The sequence below is a fragment of the Aspergillus caelatus genome, assembly GCF_009193585.1.
Source record: "Aspergillus caelatus strain CBS 763.97 unplaced genomic scaffold BDV27scaffold_55, whole genome shotgun sequence".
Lineage (NCBI taxonomy): Eukaryota > Fungi > Ascomycota > Eurotiomycetes > Eurotiales > Aspergillaceae > Aspergillus > Aspergillus caelatus.
The window spans coordinates 103,741-125,929 of NW_022475318.1; the positions used below are offsets into that span (position 1 = coordinate 103,741).

A 22,189-nucleotide genomic window follows, 5' to 3' on the forward strand; every position below is an offset into this window, starting at 1 on the left:
TGCTTCAGATCGCCGCAGAAAGGCTTCAACCCGGGCAATGGATATTGCGGTCTGAGTTCACTGTTGCCTGGTATCGCGATGTTCCTGACCTTCCTTCCGATCCCATCCTTGTCCTCGTCGCTCGACCTTTTGAAACATGGTGCAGGCTCTCGGTCCTTTGTCTGCTCGTCCGCCTACTCCACCGAGGACATCATCTCGTACTGAGCTAAATCACACGCAAGATACCCCAATTGCTGTGAAGACCTCGAATGATTCCCCATTACCGACGACTGTATCCAATGGCGGTCTCGCCAGTCGCAAATCCAAGCGGGTGAACTTCTCGCCATGGACGAAGTCCCAGCCGAACAAGTTAGATCTAAAGGCTCTACCTCCTTCGAATGAGTGCAAACCTTCGAAATCAATTCTCAAGACGACCAGCTCACCCGCACCGGTCAACTCGCCTAGTGTTACATCTTATACCCCGGAGTCTTTCGCCATGCTACTAGAGTCGATCACGCAGCAATTAGCCGGTGAATCTGTCAGTTCAAGACTCGACGCCTACATGCAATTCTTCGGGGCGTTGAGAGCATACGATGGACTTCCTGGTGGACAGGAAATTGCAGACAAGCTTGGTCTTATCACACAGTTCATCCAACGAGATGTGAACCGGGACCTTGGGACTGGTGGACCTTCAGATACCAATCTCGTTACTCAGGCTTTGAAGCTGGCAACCGCTCTAGTATGGCACACCGAAATATGTGCCCAGCTGCCGGATGACTTTAAAATTTTTCTTGTCGATCATTCTATCAATGGCTTACAGGACGCCAAACTGCCCAAATCTGTGGCCACCCATTATTTGTCGATTTTGTCAACACAGACTTTCCATGCGAAGATAATGAACAACGCCAGACTAAACCGTTTGATGAGCGTGTTGCACGATATCACCAACCGGGTAAATGGGAATGCAATCACCCTACAACGTTTAGCTATATACCAACGTATTCTCAACCAGAACAAGTCATTATTTATCTCTCAAACAGCGCTATGGATGAATCACCTCATATCGGGCTTGCTTCATCACATAAAGGACGTCAGAATAAAGGCCATCTCCCTCAGCTATCAAACTTCCCTGGCATTCGGCCCAAATCCCATCTTATCGAAGAATATTAGAGATAATCTTGACCGCCCCATCGGTCAGGATAGGAAACTAGTACAGGAGGTCAGCGAAAGAATGTCGCGGATGATGTCAAGTGTGGATACCGGCGTACACGTACCTCAGATTTGGATTGCTGTTATCTTACTTCTTAGGAATAGGAGATTGCCCGTCGATCATTGGGAGCATTTAAAAGAATTTACTACCCCGCTGCAGAAATGTTTCAACTGCAGTGATGGACAAACCAGAGCGCAATCCATCATTGCATGGAACCGTTTTGTCTGTGTCATCGGGCCGAATGATGCAACAAATCCTGCGGTTTTGAAAATACTGATCAGGGCAATCCTCTCTCAGCTCGAGCGAAGGAGCCAAAGTAAGCTGACATCACAGCCTAACCAAATGGTGCTGTGCAGCTATTACAATCTCCTGTATTATGCCTTCCGTCCGTCCGCGTCCTACCAACATCTGGACATCGTGTGGGAGGAATATCTTGCCGTGCCCTCTTCGACCACGTTTAGTATGGTTCCTGGCTTAAGCGACAGACTGGCCCAGGTTTTATCCAATATGCTGTGGAGCTCCCAGGCGAAGGTGTGGTTGGAGAACAAAGCCAATGAAAGCAATCGCCTTCTCCCGGAGGAGCTGCCTTCACTTGATTGCAGATGGGTACGGTCCAGGATCACCGCTGTATTGAAGGTGTTCGAAAACATCTTCAGGTCTTCTACCTGGTCCGATGACATCGAACAATCAAGCATCGCCGCTGCCTGGGTCAGTCTTTCTCGAGCCCTGTCGTATGCTTCCAGCAAAGAGATTACCCCGTCTCCGGAATCAATGCAAGCAGTCGCCCATATGCTTGGCCTGCTCCAGCGCCTTTGGAAAGCTGGCCCTTCTTCACTCAACGCTATCGAAGACAATTCTTTGGATAAGTTTTTCGACCGATTTAGGTTCCTGTCGACGACCATGATTGTCTCGCTTGGAAGCATTCCATTCACCGAGAAACTCCTCCTGAAGACAGCCGATGAGAAGTTCCAAGCTGCCAATACGCCGACACATCGGTCTTTGAGGGTCAACACGAGCCTCGACAGCCCTATTCTACATTTGCTTCGACTGGTCAACGATGTTTCAGGAGTCCGGGAGTCAACTGCTTCGTATCTGCGCCTGATCAACGATACCCTTGGCGCTGCATGCAAGGGCAGAACGGCCAGGAGCTCACGCTTAGAGCTTCTCAGGCAGTGCGCAGATTTGTATCCAAGTGAAACAGCATTCTCTTTCAGAAACCATAACTTCGCCCAGGTAAGTTGGAAGTCAACAGCACGACTGGCAGCGGATTCTATATGTTCTTATCCTATTGAGTCCGCCCGCGAGCGTGACGGATCTGTTTTGCGCGACTACGATAATGCTATCAGGATCCTCTCTACGGGATTGAAGTTTTCCGACATCACCCAGGAGTGGGATCAGCTTGTGGACTCCCTTATTCGCGTCGTGCGAACCGAGAAGGGCGACGATGCAATTGCAACAATGGTTGTAGAACCACTCTCTGAGTGCATGATGGCGCTCAGAGTTCGGGACACCTACTTGTCAGCAGCCTCCTTATTTAGGCATTCTCTTTCCATCACATACTGCCAATATAACGTTCGGAACACGGAGGGCTCAGTAAGTGGACAAGATCGGCATGCCAGCGACAGTTCGATATTTCCCGCCAAACTAGTTGAACTAGTAAATCGGATCCTTCAAGAGTCTTATGAAGGCTTCGACCCTACAGTGACCAATGGCGTCGCAGACTTTTTAGAATCATTCACGTCCCTTTTAAGCTCTGGTGTTCCAGCATTTCGCTCTGCGATCCTTGAAACTACTCAACAACCCCTTGCTCTTTGGTTAAAGGATGACATGCGCAAGGTCAACGTTGAAAGTGGTGTGGAAAGCAGGATCCTCACTGCGGTAAGTTTATTAAGCAAGGGATGTGAAAGAAAGTACTAACAAGGCCAAGGGCCGCGCTCTCTCGTCCGCAGTTATAAATATTTTGCAAGCTTGTTCACCCCACAATGCCTCCTGTCTACAGAGGTTTGAACCTATTATATGTGCAGGCCTCGAGTCCTCCCATATGTCTATAGCGAAAAGGTTTCGCGATTTCTGGAATCCTTCATTTGGACAACAAAAGTCACTCCCATATCCCGAATCTATATCTCGTGCGCTACAGCAGCTTGAATCGCAGATCAAGCTTCAGAACTCGGGACAAGGACAGTGGCAGGTACGTGAATTGCTATTCGCTTTTGAATTCATATACTGATTGGTTCCAGGCTGGACTTCCGACAACATCCCTTGAAACACAAGCATTGAATAGCAATCGGGTAGATATGTCTGAAAAATCCCGCATAGCGTTTATCCTAGACCATCCAGTGGCGTCATCCTACCCTGTGGGCTTCAACTCATCTCCTGTCACGAGAGTCATTGAACCTAGAGTTGCGCAACAGCCAGGTGAGGCACGACCGCACCAGTCAGCCGAACCCAACGAAACAGATCAAGTTGGCATTGAGGAAGCTTCGGTCTCATTTCTGCCACCCAGCGAAGAACCCAAGAAGCGCACCGATGTATTTTCGATGATCGAGAATCTCCGCTCTTCTTCCCCCCTTACAAATACACCGCAAGAATACGGGTTCATGACACCTCCGCAGTTACGTGGTCTGCGTGGTCCCGATCGTGAGTCGGGAACACCCCAAACGCCTACTTTGCCACCTGTCGTAGCTGACAACGAAGACGGTTTTCTGGGCTCTTCTCCTACTCCCGGTATAAGGGGCCGAACGCAGTCTGTTGGATCGCAGATCCCATCGTCGTTATCAACACCAGCAATGGACTCTCGCTTTGACAGTGACATTCCATCCTCCCCTCCTGAGCTCAAGTCCCAGGGTGCAAATGCCCGCAACAAACAGATGTCTCTGACCACTGCAGCTGTCGAGAACAGGGTGAACAAGAAAAAGAAGGCTAAGAAAGCTAAACGTTCAGTATCGAAGGATAAGAAACGGCCTGACAGTCAACATACGCAATCCGTAGAAGCACACGAAGGTCCCAGTCAAGCAGGGACACCGCTGAGCAGTCGTCTCCGTTCATCTACCGGCAAGACGCCCAAAGCAGACGCACAAAATACGGCTGAACCTCAGTCTAACATTCCCCCAGTGGGTGAACCAGACCTTGCTGCGAACGCTTCAAAGTTCATTCACGGCTCTCCTGATAAGCCAATGTCTTCTAAATCTACCCCTAAAAACGTCGCCGTATCTGGTGAAACCACGGACAGTTTAGACCCTGCTTGTGACTGGATCGCGGATTCTTTCAGTGACGACATGGAGACGCAGGTTGCGTCTCAACTTGAGCAAGACCTAGAATTCGCTGTCGATTCGGATAAACCAGATCAAGAACAGGAGGCGGGACTTCCGTCTGAACCTCCGATGACAAGAAAAAGGAAAAGAGATGAAGAAAACGCGTCGACACCTTCTAGTACACCTTCTAGTAAAGAGCGACGTCGATCGACGAGACGTCCTGCGAAGGAAATAGACGATGCTGATCTCGAGGAACCTCGGAGCACTCGCTCAAAGAAATCGATATTGTCGAGCAACGCCCAGCAGGTTGGATCTTCACCAGCTGGGTCAGCGCCGAAGAAGCAAAAGCTCCATGTCAAAGGCGATGCAGATGATGTACCTGCCAGACTGCCTGACCTACAGCTGGACAATATCGGCGCTACAAAGGGCAGTGAGGCCACTGCCTCTCAGAAACGCAGGTCCTCCCGCCTGAGTGGTCACTCCCCACTGACTGTACCAAAAGAAGGCGCAACTCCCAGAAAATCACCTCGGAACGGTCGTTGGCGCAAGCGAAGCGCCAAGCGTAAGGGCAATGCATCAAGGGAACCATCTCCGAGGTCAGAGGCTCAGGCCGAAGAAACTGCCATTGCGGCTTCCCATGATGACCACCAAGAAGAAATACACGGAGGTTCTTTCGAACAGAATGGCATTCAACCCCCCGAAGAACCTGCAGCACATACCCCGGCCGCCGAGAACACGGCCACCGCTCCTACGAACGAGAAGGAACTACCTACCAACCAAGAACTTCAAAACGATACCAATATAGGAAACGCGGAGGTCAATTCCGTTCCCCAGACAAGCAAACAAGCGCTCTCTCGAACAAACCAGGCAGATGCCCATCCAGAGAATGTCGGCAGCGCAACAGGAATTATCACCTCGTTCAGAAACTTGCTAAACGATATTAAATCGGCCACCTTAGACCGAGATGCTATTCGACAAATTGATGACTTGATGTTCGAAATCAGGGTTGAAACGGGTGAGGCATTAAGGAGACATACTGGTTAATCTTTCATATGCATAGCGAAGGCGTTGAATTCTTTCATGTTATTTTCTATATCTTATTCGTTACTTTCCTGGTTATGTCGGAAAAGGCCATCATCATTTTTTGTTCTTTTTCTTTTGAGATGCCTCTTTTCTGTTGGTTTGTCTACATTTCACTATTTCTTTTGTTTGACACTGCGCGATGGAAGGCTATGGGTAATTGATACGTACAAAAAGGATATTGGACGGGGACATTAGTGTTGGTATCTGGTATCCATACATGAATATATTCATTTATAGAGAGTGATTTTGTCCTTTCGTTGGGTTATTCTCCTATCGAACGCGATGAGATAAGGCAGCCCGCCCCACGTGCCCCACCGATGTTGTTCTGCCACTTTTCGGTGGTCCCCCGCATTGCATCAATCGTCCCGTCACCTCTTCAAGTTCACATATCATTGCTTGCTTTTGTTATAGTATCTGTCTACCATGGACCGTTCTAACAAGCCTTCAGCCATCGGCGTGGGTGCATCGGTGCCTCAGCCCACCATCTCCCTCCGCGACAATACTGTCGAAGCCACGCTGCCCTCCGGTGAATCCGTTACGATCCACCTGTACGGAGCTACTGTCACTTCCTGGAAATTAGCAAATCGCAAAGAGCAATTGTTCGTAAGCGAGAAGGCTCACCTCGACGGTTCAAAGCCAATTCGAGGCGGTATTCCCGTGGTGTTCCCTGTACGTCCGTCCACTCGAGACTTCGATTCAGACTGCGTTCTTTTAACTAACCCGATCTATTGGTGAATGTGTAGGTCTTCGGTCCTCCTCCTCAGAACCATGCCACATCGTCCCTTCCACAACACGGCTTTGCACGTAACAGCACTTGGGAATTTCTGGGCAAGTCATCATCGGAATCCCTAGGCAAGGATCGCAGCGGAGATGGCTCTGTCAAGCTGGACTTCGGTCTCTCCCGCCCTATGCTCACAGAGGATTTCCAGAAGACATGGCCGTATGACTTTGGGCTGGTATATAGCGTTACTCTGACCAAAGAGAGTTTGGAAACGTCTCTCCAGGTGCAGAACAAGGGTAGTCAGAATTTCGACTTCCAGGTGTTGATGCATACGTATCTCAAGATCGACGTAAGTCCCCAGGAATTTATGGGTTTTATTTTCACGTTCTAACCTCTCGGCACCAGGACATCTCCGACATCCGCGTCAAGAACCTCGAGTCCAAGACCTACGTCGATAAAACACAGAACGCTGCCGTTATCACGGAAACGTCCCCTGCCGTTGAGATCAACAAGGAAACCGACCGTGTATACCAATCATTGGACCCCAAGGTGCCTATTATTGTTTCGTCCGCCAGCGATGATAAGCCCATTTTCTCCATTACCAGGGAAAGTTTGAATGATGTCGTTGTGTGGAACCCTTGGATTGAAAAGGCCAAGGGCATGGCCGATTTTGGTCCGGATGAGGCATACAAGAACATGATCTGTGTTGAAGCAGGCTCCGTGGCTGGATGGCAGACTTTGGAGGCCGGTGACTTCTGGGAAGGTGGACAGTCCATCCGGCCGAGGCTGTGAAGAGTTCCCAATCAAGTCTGACGTATTATGATATATATATGGTTAGACAGCTGGCGGCATGCTCTCTCTTCGAGCTTGCGGGTGGAGAATATGCGCCAGGCGCGGCAGAGTACCTTATCAGTTTTAATGGTGTTGTAAATAGATCGCCGAAAGTATGACCTCTGAACATGAAAATATATTGACGATTTCGGTGCCACATTCCATGACTATATGTGCAGCCTGATATATACAAGCTGCTGTCCCCACGTTCTCGATACTACTAATCTAAGTCTTTCCCTCCACAGGACGATTCGTTTCGCCATTAAGTCGTAGAGCAGCGTCAATACTATATTGAGGTCCCCTGTAGTCACGCCTGCCACGAAAGGCCCACCAAACCGCAGTCATAGCCATCAACCCTACAACAATGACACTAGTATAGTTCATATTATGCGCCGTAGCCGGAAGAACAAGAGGGAAACAAAAGAAAACCACAGTCACAAGAATATACACAACAGCAACAGCATTAACAACAAACCCAAATCGCCCCAGATAAAAAGGACCAGGAACGATATTCTTCCTTCCAGTCAAGACATGCGGAAGAATAGCCCCAAGGTAGGACAACGTGCTCAGCACAATATAAGAGGAAATCAAAGCTTGGAACGCAGTTGTGCTCCCAATGTATATACAGCCGAGACACGTCACCATGGTACTCATGGCCACAGTTGCACGAACTGGGGTGTTGAGTTTGGGATGTACTTTGCTGAAATACGAGGCGAATGGGGTTGCATTATCCCTGGCAAGGCTCCACCACATACGTCCACCTGTGATCAAGGTTCCGATTAGAGTTGGAAAGGTGGCGAGGAAGAGGACGGCGATTAGTCCGATTGCGCCTGCGCTGGATCCGGTGGCTTGTTTGTAGATTTCGGCTGTTGGGAAAACGGCGATTTCGCTGGCGAAAACGGCGTCCAGGTCTTGGATGGAGTAGAAGAGCGCGATTAGGTATATAAATGCTGTGGTGAAGGCTGTGAGCATCTGGAGCATGATGCCTTGGGGGACCTTGATTTCGGGTTTGGGTACTGAGAATGGAATCAATAGATTGTTTCTGGTATAGATGGGGATAATTATACCTTCTTCGGATAAATGGGAGATACAATCGGGGACGCCGACTGCGAATGCTGCATTCAGTAGTCCGGTTATGAAGCTAATGCCATCTGGCCATTGTCCTTTGTTCTGGAATTTCGTCCATACTTCAGAATTGCTTGCATGTTTCGTCGGCATCACTGCAAGGATAATAACTGTCACGACTAACCCGCACATTGAAAGTAGCAGGGCGATTCGGTTTATCATAGGTATGAACCGATTCCCGAAGCAGACTATGCCGCAACAGATCCAATTGACTGACTGGAAGACGATAAAAACCTGCCATGGTTGCCATTTCAGGCCAGGACTCCGGAGCATATGCATAGCCACGACCTCATTCCCCATCATTGAGCTGATGGACGATGAAGAAAGAAGCCAGGCACAGGCATTGAGATAGCCGGTGAAGAACCCGACAATTCGTCCATGTTTTTGACTTAATACCGATGACCAGTAGTACACTCCTCCAGCGGATGGCATCGATGAGGCGAGCTCGGATAGAGAAGCAGAGATCAGTGTGTAAAAGACGCTAACGAGAATGAGCCCGTAGAGAACTGCCATTGGCCCTCCATTTTGCAGAGCTGCGACAATTGTACCGCCAGTTGATGCCCATGAACTTACTATAGTCAGCTACTAGTATCTCTTCGTGTGTTGATTATCGTCACTTACTTGGCGATGATGATCCCTAAGCTAGTTAAACTGACGAGATCGAAATTGCGGACCAACTCCTGCTTGTGCCCTAGCGCAGACTCTAGTCGAGCTGCATCCATTATGTGTTATTGCCAGATAAATTGGAATTGGCGGCGTTGGTAAAGAACTGCATGCATTGTTGGCGAGAGTTGAGATGACTGAAAAGCCAGAGTAACAGTACTTTATTCTCCATAGCCATGCAAGGGTGCCATATGGTTACCACGTGAATTGAAGAATGGGCGCCATGTAGTAGTGTCATATAGTCTAGAATAGGCAGTTTTGAAGAGAAAGGGATGTTCGTTGTCCACTTATGATGGAGTATGATCCCAAATCGACGCAAGGGACTCGGAGATTGTAAAATGAGGAAACCCTAAATGATTCGCCACTGAACATAAAATGCTTTTTGAGGAAGAAGATAGGAGGTTCATTCACGTACAGGGGCAATGGTCTAAAAATATGTAGAATGTTCTATATGCTAACCACGTGCATATCTGATAACGAAGGTGCCCCTCAAAGGACATAGGTATAGTGATATCTCATATCAGGAAACATTTCCGTATACATGTCAGGCAAGTTATTAAACTGTCTTTCAATTCGTGCATCACGAACTGTAGAAGAAACTCCGTTGTCAAAACAAATTATACGCAGTTCCTTTGTGATTTCGTATATCCAAGATCCCAGCAGCGATGAAAGCTCTGGATATATCTTCATGACTTCACTTTTTTCTTGAGATGACAACATGGGGTCCTGAAAATTCCCTTCAATATCCAGTTGTTTGAGTAGAGGGAATGCGACATCCGATGCCATGACCAAACGGCACAACCCTACCACCAATACATTGTGGTTACCCTTCTCCCTATCCATATCAGCTATGTAAAGAGATTCGAGGCACGACGGTAAGATATCAACCATAAGGAGGCCCCAGCACATCACCAAGAAGGCTATCCATACTTAGTCGAAGATGTTTCAACGCAGTATAGTCTCTCAGCGACCCAAAGTTCTGATTATCAACCGTACCAGAAGAGTCTCCCCAGAAGTGATCCACCGAGAGTCCTTCCAACGTGTCTTTCCTTGCGCCAAGGGCCTGGCTGAAAGCTGCAATATCCAGCCTAGAACTGTCGTGAAGCGAATATTTAAATGACTTGAGGTTGTTGCAGGGTGCAATGAGATCACGACAACCATTGGGCATACGGCTTTGGACTATCTCAAGATGTTCAATCGTGGAGCTCTTCTCTGGTATTTGGTCATCCTGCACGAAGCCACCGGTAACCGTCTGTGCCTTTTAAGACTTTCATTGATGGTAGCTGATAGAATGGCCTTATTTGTTCTATTGAAATACCCCCCATAGCCGACTGGGACATCCTGATATGGGCCCGGCGAAGATGTGACAAGCCCGGTCTGTGGTCAAACGGCTTGTCTCCAGCAACCATCCGCTGTAGCATCAGATCGACTTGATGTATACCGTTTCCTATCCAGTAACAATCTAGTTCTTCTAGATTTGGGAGAAGATATAGAAGTAACGCCATCCAATAATCTGTCTTTTGATCCCCTTCTAAGTGGGTGATCCATTGCGCCCCTTCGCTTTTAGAGTGGCTGATTTCTTCTATCATGTCTTCCAAGGTCTTTTCGTACCATGCAACCAATCCAGCGCCCTTCGTTGGGCTCTCTGACTGTTAAGCAGCGCACATTTTTGGCCAGAGAGCGGTGCTTTATGAATTGCAAAGTCAACGGGATCAAGCACCTTGCACTGTATTCAGATAGTTCTATCGATGAGAATATGGTCGGCAGCAGGAATATGTAAAAACGTCGACATGATATAGCTAGGTTGAATCGCTGTGGATAAGTTTCAAGATGATTAGAGATCATAAGAATAACCTCCAGGGGCAAAGATTATGGCATATTTGCAGTTCAGAATGAGTGCTGAATATCGGGAATTTGTTGTATCACTCTTGTGTTGTGATATCAAGATTGACCCCACTTGACGTGTACTATAAATGTAGATCATTCCCTCTAAAGCCCACTCATCAGCCGAGAGGAAAATGCTTCCGAAAAACTTGATTCATGCCTACATTGTCTAGCATCCAGGAGAATACTGTAACCTAACATCCCACTGCTTGAATCTCAGCGCTTCATGGTGACAGCAACGAGTCAATCTGGAATAGAAAGGGTCCATCTTCGACGCGAATTTCGCCATCTATCAGAATGCAACGTGCCTCACCGCTCTTTATTAGGCTTGACAGGCAGTATCCACGTGCCGACTTGGAAGAAAAATGCAAAGCCCGGCATCTTCGCGACGGCCCGGACTAGTTCGATGGAGGATATCGTATCTCACCCCATAGAGTACAGACCTTATGTTAGCTAACCCCTGCTAGCAATGCCTAGAAAGACCACAGTAACCCTTCAATGCAGAGGTACACTCGCCTTTGGTTCGTAGCCGGGATAAAGACTTATCCCTTCATGCAAGGTTACGCATTGTGACCAACGGCTGGCAACTGTCATGACGATGCAGGTTGGGCCTCTCTGCAGTTCAGCCTGTCAAATGTCTCGAACACACTGAAACTTACAAAGCATCAGGAAATTGAACAGTTCTCGGTGAATGTCAGGCTGAGAGCCCATGCTTCGCTTAGGCAAACCTAACGGGGTCGAGCAATGCAGATATAGTTCGCCTGCAAGCCCTCGCTGCCTTCAGCATTCCAAGGAACACAATGATTTTCCCCGAATATTTAAGACCCCTTGTTTTACAGGGTCATTGGAGGGTACGTGGCGGAGACATGCCCCTACACTGGAGGCTAGATCTGGTATTGTCTATCTCAATCTCGGCACTCAAACTTTCAGTAAACCGATGCAGGCCTGTTTCACTCCCAGAGTAATTTACCGTTGCGCGGCACCTGACAATAAATGTCGGTCGACGTTCCGCCAGTGTTGTGACATCCCTTGCATGGGAGCTCGCCATTCCCTTGCTTCTGCCACTCCGCACGATCAAGACACCCCCATGTGCCAAGTGTCGTAAATGACTCCAGTAAAAATGCTAATAAGCGAGAAACATACTGCGCTGGATCCAGGGAACAAGGGGATTTTGGTCCCTTTTCGAACCAGCTGTTGTTGACATCTTTTAAGTCTAATGAAGTCCATTGCATGCCCATGTATGCCAGCCCTAATATGTCCTGCCTCTCCATGACCAACACACCCCCTTAGCCCTAAACCTTGGAGAGGCATTATAGACCATCAACAATATGGGGAACGTGTCGCCCACCCCTCATGAGCTTCTTACCGAGGCTTTGATTTTTTGGAGTATTGCCGTCGTTCTATTCATCTGTAGAATGTACGTACTACCAGTGCTATCAGCGCAAAAACTAGCACATCTTACGCCGATTATCTAGGATCTCTCGGTTCATTGCAGCTGGTTCGGTCAAGCGTTTGTCTTGTATGCTGTTATTCATTCCATATGCTATAGACACATGCTGACAGTGTGAATAGTTGACGACTATGTCATGACTGCAACTTTTGTGAGCTTCACCTGCATCATGCTTGATAATGGGAACTAACGCTTCCATATGCTAGATAATCTACACTAGCTTGTTAATTCTGATCCAAATCTCTTCACAACATGGGACGAACCTTTTCCCCCCGGAAGACACGCAGAGAATCCTTGCAGACCCCCAGCAAGTCAAAGATCGAATATATGGGAGCAAGATTGTCATCGGTCTGGAACAGTGTATGCTGTTCTCGACATGGGGCGTTAAGATATGCATGTTGACCTTGTTTTGGCGGTTGACTGCGAATATCCGCTTCCTGCATCTCTACGTCAAGGCTATTGCCGTCTATGTTGCCGTTGGCTTCGTTGTGATTATGGTAGCGTACTATGGGATATATTGCAGGCCTTTCGAGCAGTACTGGCAACTTCCAGTGGAGAATATGCAGTGTGCAACTTATCAACACTACTCCATTACCCAAGCTGTCTTTAATATCTCCTCGGACGCTGCCATGCTCGTTGTGCCCATCCCGCTACTCATGAAGACTCAGTTAAAAGTCCGGAGAAAGTTCATTCTGGTCTGTATTATGAGCCTGGGGGTTTTCACCATCGTCGCTGCGATACTCAACAAAGTATACAATTTCGCGTCTCCGCTCACAACTACATACCAGATATGGTACATCCGGGAAGCAAGCACCGCAATATATGTGGCCAATTTGATCTGCCTCTGGCCACTCCTGCGCAAACTATTTGGCCTAAAGGCGTTCCAGGCCAATAGTAAGCATTATCGACAACATGGCGCTCATCTGATGAAGGAATCACCCGGAGCCTCGCAGTCGCCAGGGACTACGATCAGCTCGCAGTCACGACCGTCGTTCTCAGTCCCCCGTATTTATTTGAGCAGGCTCGGAAGTGGGAAGACAGTCAAAAACGTTGGGCCCCAAGGGGCTGACGAGGTACTTCCGAGCCGGGAAGCAGCGAACAAATTGTCGGTTAGCCGCCTGGATACGATGGAAGTCACTTATCAAGAGAAGCAAGGCCTTGGAGAACCAGGCCCCACTTTGGGTGAAACGCATAGATCGCATGACCTTGAGGTCGGAGATATTAGGCATATCGACTACCACTCCAGCTTGAAGTTTGGGTGATGGGGCGCAGTTGAAATGGCCCAACTTCTCAGTTCATTATATAGGAGTAAATGGCCAATATTCGACGGAACAATGTGCCTCGTGGATGGACCTCTCGGTGCTATGCTTAACAAAGTCTGATTTGCCGGCTTTGACGTTATAAGGAGCGGATATACCGAGCGAAGAACTCGAGACCGTTGCGCACATTAACGGTGCATCGAAATAGATATCGTCTCACATTGTCCTGGGGAAAACGTCACTTCTAATCATTGCTGCCCTTGGCATGGCAAGAACGGGGAATATCTGTGTATTCGGTTCCTCCCTATTACTTGCTCCCTGATCACCGAAGCTCTTATTGCACAGAGGGCAGCTTGCACGTCGTCTCGTGAGCCACGGATCCACGCAGGAAGAGTGGAAGATGTGTCCGCATGTCAGAGGTCGAATATAGGTATCCCCTTCAAAAGAATCCATGCAAATCGCGCATAAGCATCCCGACTCGCTGGCTACATCGTCAGTGTCGTGCCCACAAGCATTCCTTGAGTCGCCAACATGTTTCTGTGCCTTGTCTATTTGCGTGTCCGGAGCATCCTCAGCAGGGTCTGTCTTATGGACATGGCCTTCAGGGACGGTGATTGCTGTCTCCTTCTCTTCCTGACCACTTCTGGGGTCTTCCGATCCTGAACCCAGCGACCCAATAGTTTCTTTACCAATACTCTCTTTTCTACATCGACCCGCCCACCAGTCGCTGTATTTCATCCGCGGAAATTGCTTGTCAACCTCGCCACTTGAGATCACCGTAGAACCGCGTCGAAAGGAAATACTCTCCAGATCCAAAAAATGAGAGCTTTGCCGGTTCCGACGGAAATGACGGTACCTGAGACCAATAACTAGCCTGTTGAGTGGAACTCTAAATCAACACAAGGATCTTGCGATGTAGAATGGAGCTACATACCAGACACTGATCACGAGAAGGCCGGCGCAGACCGGCGCGAGGTAACCGAGGGGAGCTGGAGTAGAGCGTTTGTCAGAATGATCCCCCATGTCAGATATGATGCGATCGTCATCAGTTGGACAGAAATGGTACAAGAGTTACATCAATGAAATGGCTTAATACGCATGGGAATATTATTGTATCACCTAAAGGATAGTTAGTTTTTTTGTTTTTCTTATGGTCTTATAAGGTCTGGGAACTGTGGAGAAAAAGCAAAGCAGATTCAGAGTTTTGAACCTCGACCGCATGAGGTAATGACATATGTATAGTATTGAAGAAAAGATACGAGCTGGTGGTGTCAAATCGGCCAAGAAACCCAACCCCGCAGAAATACCAGATCATGACTCGTGGTTCCGTCCCTTTAAAGCTGCACAGCCATGAGGAACTGGGATGATCATTGGATTACGAGACTCGCTACGAGGTCCGGGTCCTTGGTCCGTCCTGCTGTCATGTGCCAGCTAGTTGTCCACAACCAGACTAGCTGTGGTTAGTTTATCCTTTTATCAAACGTAGTCATGACCAATCCTAACTTCGTTGGCTTAGAATAAAGAACTAGAAATGGCAGAACAGAAAGGCTCTAAGCAGCATCCATAGAAAAGCCTTGTCAAGTATGAAAAGTGACTATACATGTTGTTACATAGACTATAGTCTCTATATAAATGTACTATAAAGTTCTGAATATTTTATATTCTAGAATAGACAGTCCTTAAAAGTGTAGTGCAGTGGTATTCATGAATCTCTAGCCAGCAGTCTCCTAGTATGTAACTGAGCATGATAATAACATCCTCCCGTTGCATAATAACCCGGCTGTCTCTCAGAAATCAGAACGTGTCCTGATTCGGTAGGCTTGTACATTGTGATAATAGACCGGTCATCATGAGGTGATAGCAGGATCAATTTAATCTCTTCTATTAAAAACTAGAAAGATGTGCATGAAGAATACAACAAGCATTTCTGTCTCCTTCTCATTGTATTCTGAGGATAAGCCGACACCTCGCAGCAAATGCTGCATTTTAGTTCGACAATTGGCTTCGGTGTGGCAAAGGTGCTATACTAGTATGTCTTAAATATCAGAATTTGTCCAATGATTCAGTCAATCAACGTAGGAGGTTCTCGTCATGCTAAGGCCTTGTAGAACTCTTCGGAACCAATGGAGTAAGAGGAGATGTTACTCACGCGCATGGCAGGAGGGTCGAAGGGGGAAGAAAAAGAAAAATACCCCAATTTCATTACTCGATTTTTAAGTCCATTTCTTCCCCCCCCCCCCGGCGGTGGCCTAGATAATCAGATCCGGCCCTGTTGGAATGTGTTAGTTATGTCAGTTCCAGGGACTCACGGAGTACACTAGGACATGCATAAGGCTAAGATGCCCTTGAAAAAATCAATGCTTTGAATAATGGGGAAGTTTGTACCATGGCTATGAGGCCGGCAATAGTTAAATCCCATTAAGGGATCCAAGTCGATAGGAAATGGTGGATATCAATGGATGCGGCAAGAGAGCAGTTGTGGCCCGGAAATCAGAATGTTCCAATTGAGTTCAAAGATCGTCTATAGCACTAGATGTGATATGCGATATCTTCGTTCATACGTAGAATTCACGATTGTATTAAGTTACCAGCATCAGCTTCAATGAAACCGTGGTGCTTATTACCGGCGCTAATTGCTACTTCCCAGAAGAACATAGTGTGAAATGGTTGGTAAACACGCTCACAATATAAGGGAAATAATGCAAAGAAGACTTGGGCACTACAGGAGATCAGCATGCAATTAGTACGAGCGCCTGAAGGACTTAAGTCCTATAATCCATCTACAAGTAACCATGGAGCTGTTACACTGGTAGGGTTGGTCGAAGTAAGGTATAGTGATGACGCAACACAGTCTCAAAGATATGCATCTGTCTGCCTTGGTTACGTTTACGGAAGTTGATCTAACAAATCCAGGCAGCCATGAGAAGAAGTACTGTCATGAACTGTGAGGCAGCTGAGCAGCTGAACACGCAATTCGAGTGATGTCGACTTAGTAACTACTGATCTGTGACCTTCCTACCTGGTCTCAGTACAGTTATCTATCTTATATTGTCAACGCCGTGACCCATGGGCAGGCAAAATACCATACTGAGAAACTTTAGTCCCCGATAGATGTGCATTCCAAGTTCTGAATACGGTGCGGATGTAGTTGTCAGTAGAAACAGCTACAGTCTTTAGTAGGAGGACAATAGGGGCCTCGGGGTTATGAGCCCGGCTATTTATATGTTAGCTTATACTCGATTTGTCAACGTCACGTGAAAAATACCGCACTTCCCCTGAGTTAACATGCTTAATTTCATGTATTATTTCTAGTATTACGTTTATAGTCCATTAAGAGTATACTTTATTTCAGAATACCAAATACTCTAAACTGAACATGGTCTGGACTAGAAATGGATTGTACAAATTTGAGTTCAATTTTCTTTCTGGCTAAACACCTTTATCTGAAATGTAAAGTACTGGATTTGTACCTCATCCATCTTCTGCAGGTAAACTATGCTGTATCCCTTCCGAGTTCACAGATAAAGGAGCCAGCCTACTTCAACCAAGAGTATCCTGCCATTCAACCTATAGTGATTGGATTATATGTGTTCCTGTAGCGTATGGGTGGGGTCGCAAGGTATTAAGGGGCTCAATGGCTTCACTTACGCGAGATGTATGTGACTATGTATATAACTCTTGTAGCGGATATAGTAGTCGGTAAGACGCGCACGGGCCGTTTAACGAGGTTGTCGAGAAGTCCAGGATATCGATGAACCATTTTATACACATTTGATCTTCTAAGTTTACATAAATCGTACTGTTTTATGTTAAACATGACAAGGCTATGCTATACAACGTGGGATGATGGATCAGATCTTGATCTTTATGTTGCGACTGTGCTCGAAAAGTATTAGATAAGCTTTGTGAATCCCGTAAATTAAAATCTAAAAATATTATTACAGGAGAATACTTGGTCCGTACGAAATGATCCCGATCCACCAGCCACCTCCGGCCTCCAAATTAGAACGCCAGATGATAATAGAAGACTGGAAGACTCCACCCTTACTTCCCCGTCTTCAACTTTTTGCTATGGATTTTCTGCTCAACTACCCTCTTTGTGATAGATGATCTCATCCTGTTTTTCTTCCTTGTATATAAACCAACGCTGGTCTGGTGTAACGGATGGTGATTGCACGCTAGCGTTACTTTGGCGCCTGTCATCTCTCATCATCGCCGAGACTGGCTCAGCCCTGCCCAGCCATCCGCCCATTCCGCTGGTTTGCCTAACCCACGGAGAACATTCTTTTTCATCTTACCTTTGCAGAACCCTGACCATGAACCGTCCTTGTCGTCACATTCCGCATGTCGAATAGCTGAGAATTCACTGGATCCTTTGTTTTGCTCCCTCCTGGGGATTGCGGAGAATGTATATCCCATCTCAATATGGACGGCTTGTCGCCCGTCAGAGTGGACCGCCGGGCGCGGACAACAATCATGAAGCTCGATCTGAGACATCTCACCGGAATCATATCTTTATCATAGTAAGTACATCTTCAGATGACTCAGTAATCGGTATCCCATCCTTTCTCAGACCTAGCTGACAACTCATCTTGACAGGTCGCTGCGGCCATCGTCTTCGCATTAGCCGTCATTTTAATGACATATTTTACCCTGCGCACGCTCCGTCGCATGAACTGTCGTCCAAAATACATACCCGGGAAGTCTTTGAAAGATCGATGGAATCGCTGGCAAGCTGGAGCGTCATACGGTCAAGTTCCGAATGATGGAGCGTCATCCAATCGAGCTGAAGCCGGCGCAAACACCGGGTCTGCAGAACGAGGATCAGAAATGAACACCAATAGCGCGGTTCGCCGTGAAACGTCAGTTCGCTCCGTCATGACCCTCCCCGCCTATTCGTCGAGCCCGAAACCCTCAGAGCAGGTCATTGCCCGAGAAGGAGAGCGGGGCGGCATGGATGTCGTCGTGGAATTTCCCGAGACTGCCGACGAAGAGGAAGCCCGCAGGGAGGAACTGATGGAATCCCTGTACCAAATCCGCCAGCAGCGGAGACAGGAGATAGCAGAGCGGGAGGCCAGGCGAGAGGAGCGTCGTGAGGCCCGTGCTCGTGGGGATTATATCCGTCTCGAGCAGCTTCGCCAAGAGGGTCGTGCTCGAGCCCAGAGTCGTTCTTCTGCCAACGGGAGCAACACCAATTTTTCTTCTGCATTGACTCTAGCCGAGGCTCGGAGTCGCGGTCGGGAGAGGCGTATTTCCAGTGTCAGCTATGCAGCATTGGGCTACGTGCGACATGATGGAACGCGTATGCGCAATACCTCGCCTGATGAGCCTGATACGGATTCTCGCCCTCTCCTGTCGAACGTCGATACGATGAGCACGGAAACCGCCAATCGTTCATCCACGTCGAGTTTGACGAATGTACACTCACGAGGTGAATCGTACTCGTCCGCTCATTCCGCAGACACTGGAGTATCTGAACAAGATAGCTTGACCCCGGTCCAATCACACGCTGCTTCCACCCACTCCATGCTCCCGAGTTCTGGTGAAGGCGATTTGGGGGCTCTTCATATCCCCCCTCCGGACTATGAACAGTTGGACTGGGGAGAGGCGCCTCCGTATGAAAGTCCAACCGCAGAGCGAGGTGACCATCCGCCACGGCTGCGGGAGCTCACGCCTCTGCCTACAATCCAAATTGAGCTTGCCAGCCCTGTGAACAACACGCCTACTACACCCACAAATCCCCACCGCGGAGAGCATAGTTCATCGGAAAGCCAAGGCACTCATCGCGACTCTTAGCCCTTAATTTCTCTGTCTGCATCCCTACTCAGTTGATGTCGTATGCCTATTGTTCCTTGGCATCTTCTCCACCGCCTCTGGCGTGCTTAGACTGTTACGAGCTTACGACGTTTTAGATTCCCCACTGTGTGGCCAATTGGTTGTTATTAATAGCGATTTCTCTGTTCTTTTTATTTCCTATTGAAGCTTGGTTTCACCTCGCTAGCACGGCGTTCGGGTGGCATGTATATGACTTTATGCAAACCTCTGTATGTATCTAAAGAGTGCTTTGTATGAATTTATTGAACATATTACTTCCAACGCTAGTTAACGGTAAATCGGACGTTTGGTTTGCGGAGTAGAGTTCGACCGATTAGAAATGGGTTATCGGCCAACTGGGCGAGCCCCAGGCGGCAGGACTACTCTTAACCGTGTTGTATCCACCGTTGGAAATCGCGATCAATGTTATTTTGATGTGTTTATGGAGTATATCGCAATTTTCAAACTCGAATCATCCGTGCTCGTCTGAGATCGGTACACACAGTGTCCTATACTAGTGGGACAACATTTGCTACCTTCCTAATTCAGTGGTTCGATGTCTGCTGGTATCTCTCTTTGTCCACGTTAAGGCCAGGTCTGGGTCAGATTATGCATGATGCTTATAATGCTGACGCAAAATCAATTGGACAGGTCTCGGAGAGCAACCCGCCATATGTTTAATGGCATATTTCGCACAAATGTTCCTTCGGGATGTATACCGAGGCTCCCTGTACGACAACACACTCACTGTCTCAATTCTGCGAGAGAGCCATGGTGTGTCTCTGAAGAGCAGCCTTGAGAATGTTGCTACTCTCTGTACAGTATAAATCGTCTCCAACCCTACAGTTACCAAGATTGGTGGTGGCTGGAATGAGACCTATTTCAATTAACACTTTGGATACCGACCGTGGCTACTTCTAGTCTCATGGGTAACCTCAATCTGGTTGGAGATCACTATGCCTTTGAGTATAGCGCTGTCGGTCACAGTCTCCGAGTAAATGTTCATGTTCTGCATCTTGACCTCCTCAACTATCCGTTCCTTGCTCTCGCTGAATGTCATGTTGGTGATGGGGTTCACGCTAGGGGGTCCGCGCCGACCCCGATAATTGCGACTGGTGAATTCGCTGCCGCCGATACAGGGTGACTTGTACGAGGTCTTCTCGGTTGATTGGAAGGCACTTCCGAAGAGTACTGTGAGCCAGGATCTGAAGAGGTGGAAGATCATCGGGAGGTTGGTTGTGACGACCGCGACGAAGGTCTCGCGCGTGCCCCATGAATTGGCGATCTCGGCGCCATTGAGCAGTTCCTGGTGACGTGCGTTAGAAATGGCTCTACTTGGAGGGAAGATGTCTAGACGTACCGTGATGAGGAAGACGCTCTTGAGAGTGGCGCAGACGAGGACAAACACACCGGCGCCCAGCACAATAGTCGTCGCAATTTTCTTGATGAGCTTCAGGCTAGATTTCCACAGCATGGGGATTGGTATGAAGATGAGGTAGGGATCGGTGATAATGTTAGCGATGAAGGTGACCCAGACGATCGCTTCGGATATAGCGGGTTGACAGATATCTAAAGGTGACGGACTTCAGGTTAAAAGGGCGTCAGATATCAAGCGTGAGGGGTACTTGCTTCCAGGATCTGGGTAGATCTGCCAGTAATGGTGGAATGGCCGGCAGGCTGCAAGAATGACGATGATACTCGCCACGAACGACCCAATAACAAGCGCAAATCCAATCCAAACTGGAATGCGATAGCGGTGACCAAGACCATTCTGTGGGATATCAGTGACTGGGCGTGAATATGCAGTGGTCAATATTGGAGTTCATACTGTGAGTCGGACGTAGAAGGCCATCATGGACAGCTTCAGGGACGCAATCAACGCCATATAAGTAGCCCAGCCCGCAACCTGGATTTTTGAGCCAATCACTCTACCATCGCCTTGGTATTAGCTTCCACGGCGCTTTATGCTTGTCAACTGAGGCGACGCACCTTTGGTGGTATTCTGGACTCTCAGTAGAGAGTGTCGCCCTCTGGGAATCTGTCATTCCACTGTTCGCCAGGCCATGGGCCTCACTGCTAACACTATATGCAAGAGCCGTTTGCGCGGTGTAGAATATCTTTCAGCAAATTAGCATTGGTCGAAGGTTTGATGCGGTCAATTGGGAGAATACGCACAATTCCGACCCATACCAAGTAGTCGTCGGCCGCGAATTGCTTCCATCCCACGGCCCTGCATCGAGCATATGTTCTAAGCAGCGTTATGGCCACTCCAAAAGAATATAGTGTCCATAACTCCACCACAGCAGGACTGAGCATCTTGCGCAGCAAGCGTCGCTTCTTATCCCAGGGCGGTCCTCGTCGACATTTGTCAACAGCAGGTTCGGGGGGGGGGAACATATCGAAAGTTCTCACGCTTGTTTTCCAATTCTTTAACCCTCATATGACATAACACCATTAATCTATTCTAGCCGAGGAGAAATTGCAAACGAACAGTTTCTATATGTACTAGGGGAGCGCTAGGGTTGGTCGTGAGCGCATGAGCCAATCGCCCGATCCCACTATAGTGTGTCCACCTCGACGATGCTCCATATTAATCAATTATAATCAGTTACCGTTGCACCGGTCCAACCGAAGGATGGATTACGTGTTGACTGAAGAAATCAAGCCAAGAAAGTTTGTGCAGACTTTTCCTCGTTTCCTCGTTTGCTCATTTCTCATACCCCATTCCCTCATGAAAGGGCAATTCTCGTTTAACAGACATGAGGCGACCGGAAGCAACGCAAGCTGGCGCGATATGTAAAGGGTGTGGGACGCAACGGGGGATTAAATCGCATTGACAGTTCCCGACCGAGTCTTCCAAGTTCCGGATTCCGGCAGCCCAGGCCCGCAATGGGGCGATGACACTGGGTCCGACTACTA

At 48.1% G+C, this 22,189-nt stretch overlaps 7 protein-coding genes across 7 annotated transcripts; 4 read left to right on the top strand and 3 right to left on the bottom strand.

Moving 5' to 3' along the window:
* Positions 1–136: 136 nt before the first annotated feature.
* BDV27DRAFT_156174 (putative telomere length regulator protein (Rif1)) lies at positions 137–5,484 on the top strand (the record flags this gene model as incomplete). The annotated part of the gene is made up of 3 exons (XM_032072279.1): positions 137–3,067; positions 3,117–3,377; positions 3,427–5,484. The coding sequence occupies 3 exons, from the start codon at positions 137–139 to the stop codon at positions 5,482–5,484; spliced, it is 5,250 nt and encodes a 1,749-aa protein (XP_031929282.1).
* Positions 5,485–5,844: 360 nt separating this feature from the next.
* On the top strand, positions 5,845–7,234 carry BDV27DRAFT_94892 (D-hexose-6-phosphate mutarotase). Its single transcript, XM_032078021.1, has 3 exons — positions 5,845–6,192; positions 6,267–6,593; positions 6,650–7,234. Exons 1-3 carry the CDS (start codon positions 5,947–5,949, stop codon positions 7,034–7,036), a joined length of 960 nt encoding a protein of 319 aa, XP_031929283.1. The 5' UTR covers positions 5,845–5,946; the 3' UTR covers positions 7,037–7,234.
* A 66-nt stretch (positions 7,235–7,300) lies between these two features.
* On the bottom strand, positions 7,301–8,922 carry BDV27DRAFT_156176 (putative choline transport protein; the record flags this gene model as incomplete). The annotated part of the gene is made up of 2 exons (XM_032072280.1): positions 7,301–8,768; positions 8,822–8,922. 2 exons carry the CDS (start codon positions 8,920–8,922, stop codon positions 7,301–7,303), a joined length of 1,569 nt encoding a protein of 522 aa, XP_031929284.1.
* Positions 8,923–11,867: 2,945 nt separating this feature from the next.
* On the top strand, positions 11,868–13,459 carry BDV27DRAFT_143823 (uncharacterized protein; the record flags this gene model as incomplete). The annotated part of the gene is made up of 5 exons (XM_032070163.1): positions 11,868–11,921; positions 11,960–12,003; positions 12,223–12,266; positions 12,320–12,348; positions 12,404–13,459. 5 exons carry the CDS (start codon positions 11,868–11,870, stop codon positions 13,457–13,459), a joined length of 1,227 nt encoding a protein of 408 aa, XP_031929285.1.
* Positions 13,460–13,565: 106 nt separating this feature from the next.
* Positions 13,566–14,479, bottom strand: BDV27DRAFT_171069 (putative RING finger protein; the record flags this gene model as incomplete). The annotated part of the gene is made up of 2 exons (XM_032075501.1): positions 13,566–14,312; positions 14,391–14,479. The coding sequence occupies 2 exons, from the start codon at positions 14,477–14,479 to the stop codon at positions 13,673–13,675; spliced, it is 729 nt and encodes a 242-aa protein (XP_031929286.1). The 3' UTR covers positions 13,566–13,672.
* Positions 14,480–17,446: 2,967 nt separating this feature from the next.
* BDV27DRAFT_125686 (uncharacterized protein) lies at positions 17,447–19,552 on the top strand. The gene is made up of 2 exons (XM_032066385.1): positions 17,447–17,979; positions 18,056–19,552. The coding sequence occupies exons 1-2, from the start codon at positions 17,863–17,865 to the stop codon at positions 19,250–19,252; spliced, it is 1,314 nt and encodes a 437-aa protein (XP_031929287.1). The 5' UTR covers positions 17,447–17,862; the 3' UTR covers positions 19,253–19,552.
* A 604-nt stretch (positions 19,553–20,156) lies between these two features.
* Positions 20,157–21,586, bottom strand: BDV27DRAFT_143825 (uncharacterized protein; the record flags this gene model as incomplete). Its single annotated transcript, XM_032070164.1, has 6 exons — positions 20,157–20,576; positions 20,631–20,839; positions 20,900–21,041; positions 21,099–21,198; positions 21,260–21,387; positions 21,461–21,586. The coding sequence occupies 6 exons, from the start codon at positions 21,584–21,586 to the stop codon at positions 20,157–20,159; spliced, it is 1,125 nt and encodes a 374-aa protein (XP_031929288.1).
* Positions 21,587–22,189: the final 603 nt, after the last annotated feature.

Bases quoted from the DNA above. Each gene is read 5' to 3' on its own strand.
- BDV27DRAFT_94892 (XM_032078021.1), top strand. From the start codon at position 5,947: ATGGACCGTTCTAACAAGCCTTCAGCCATCGGCGTGGGTGCATCGGTG. The intron at 6,193-6,266 runs GTACGTCCGTCC...GTGAATGTGTAG, and splicing joins GTATTCCCGTGGTGTTCCCT to GTCTTCGGTCCTCCTCCTCA. The intron at 6,594-6,649 runs GTAAGTCCCCAG...TCTCGGCACCAG, and splicing joins ATACGTATCTCAAGATCGAC to GACATCTCCGACATCCGCGT.
- BDV27DRAFT_125686 (XM_032066385.1), top strand. From the start codon at position 17,863: ATGTATATCCCATCTCAATATGGACGGCTTGTCGCCCGTCAGAGTGGA. The intron at 17,980-18,055 runs GTAAGTACATCT...TCATCTTGACAG, and splicing joins GGAATCATATCTTTATCATA to GTCGCTGCGGCCATCGTCTT.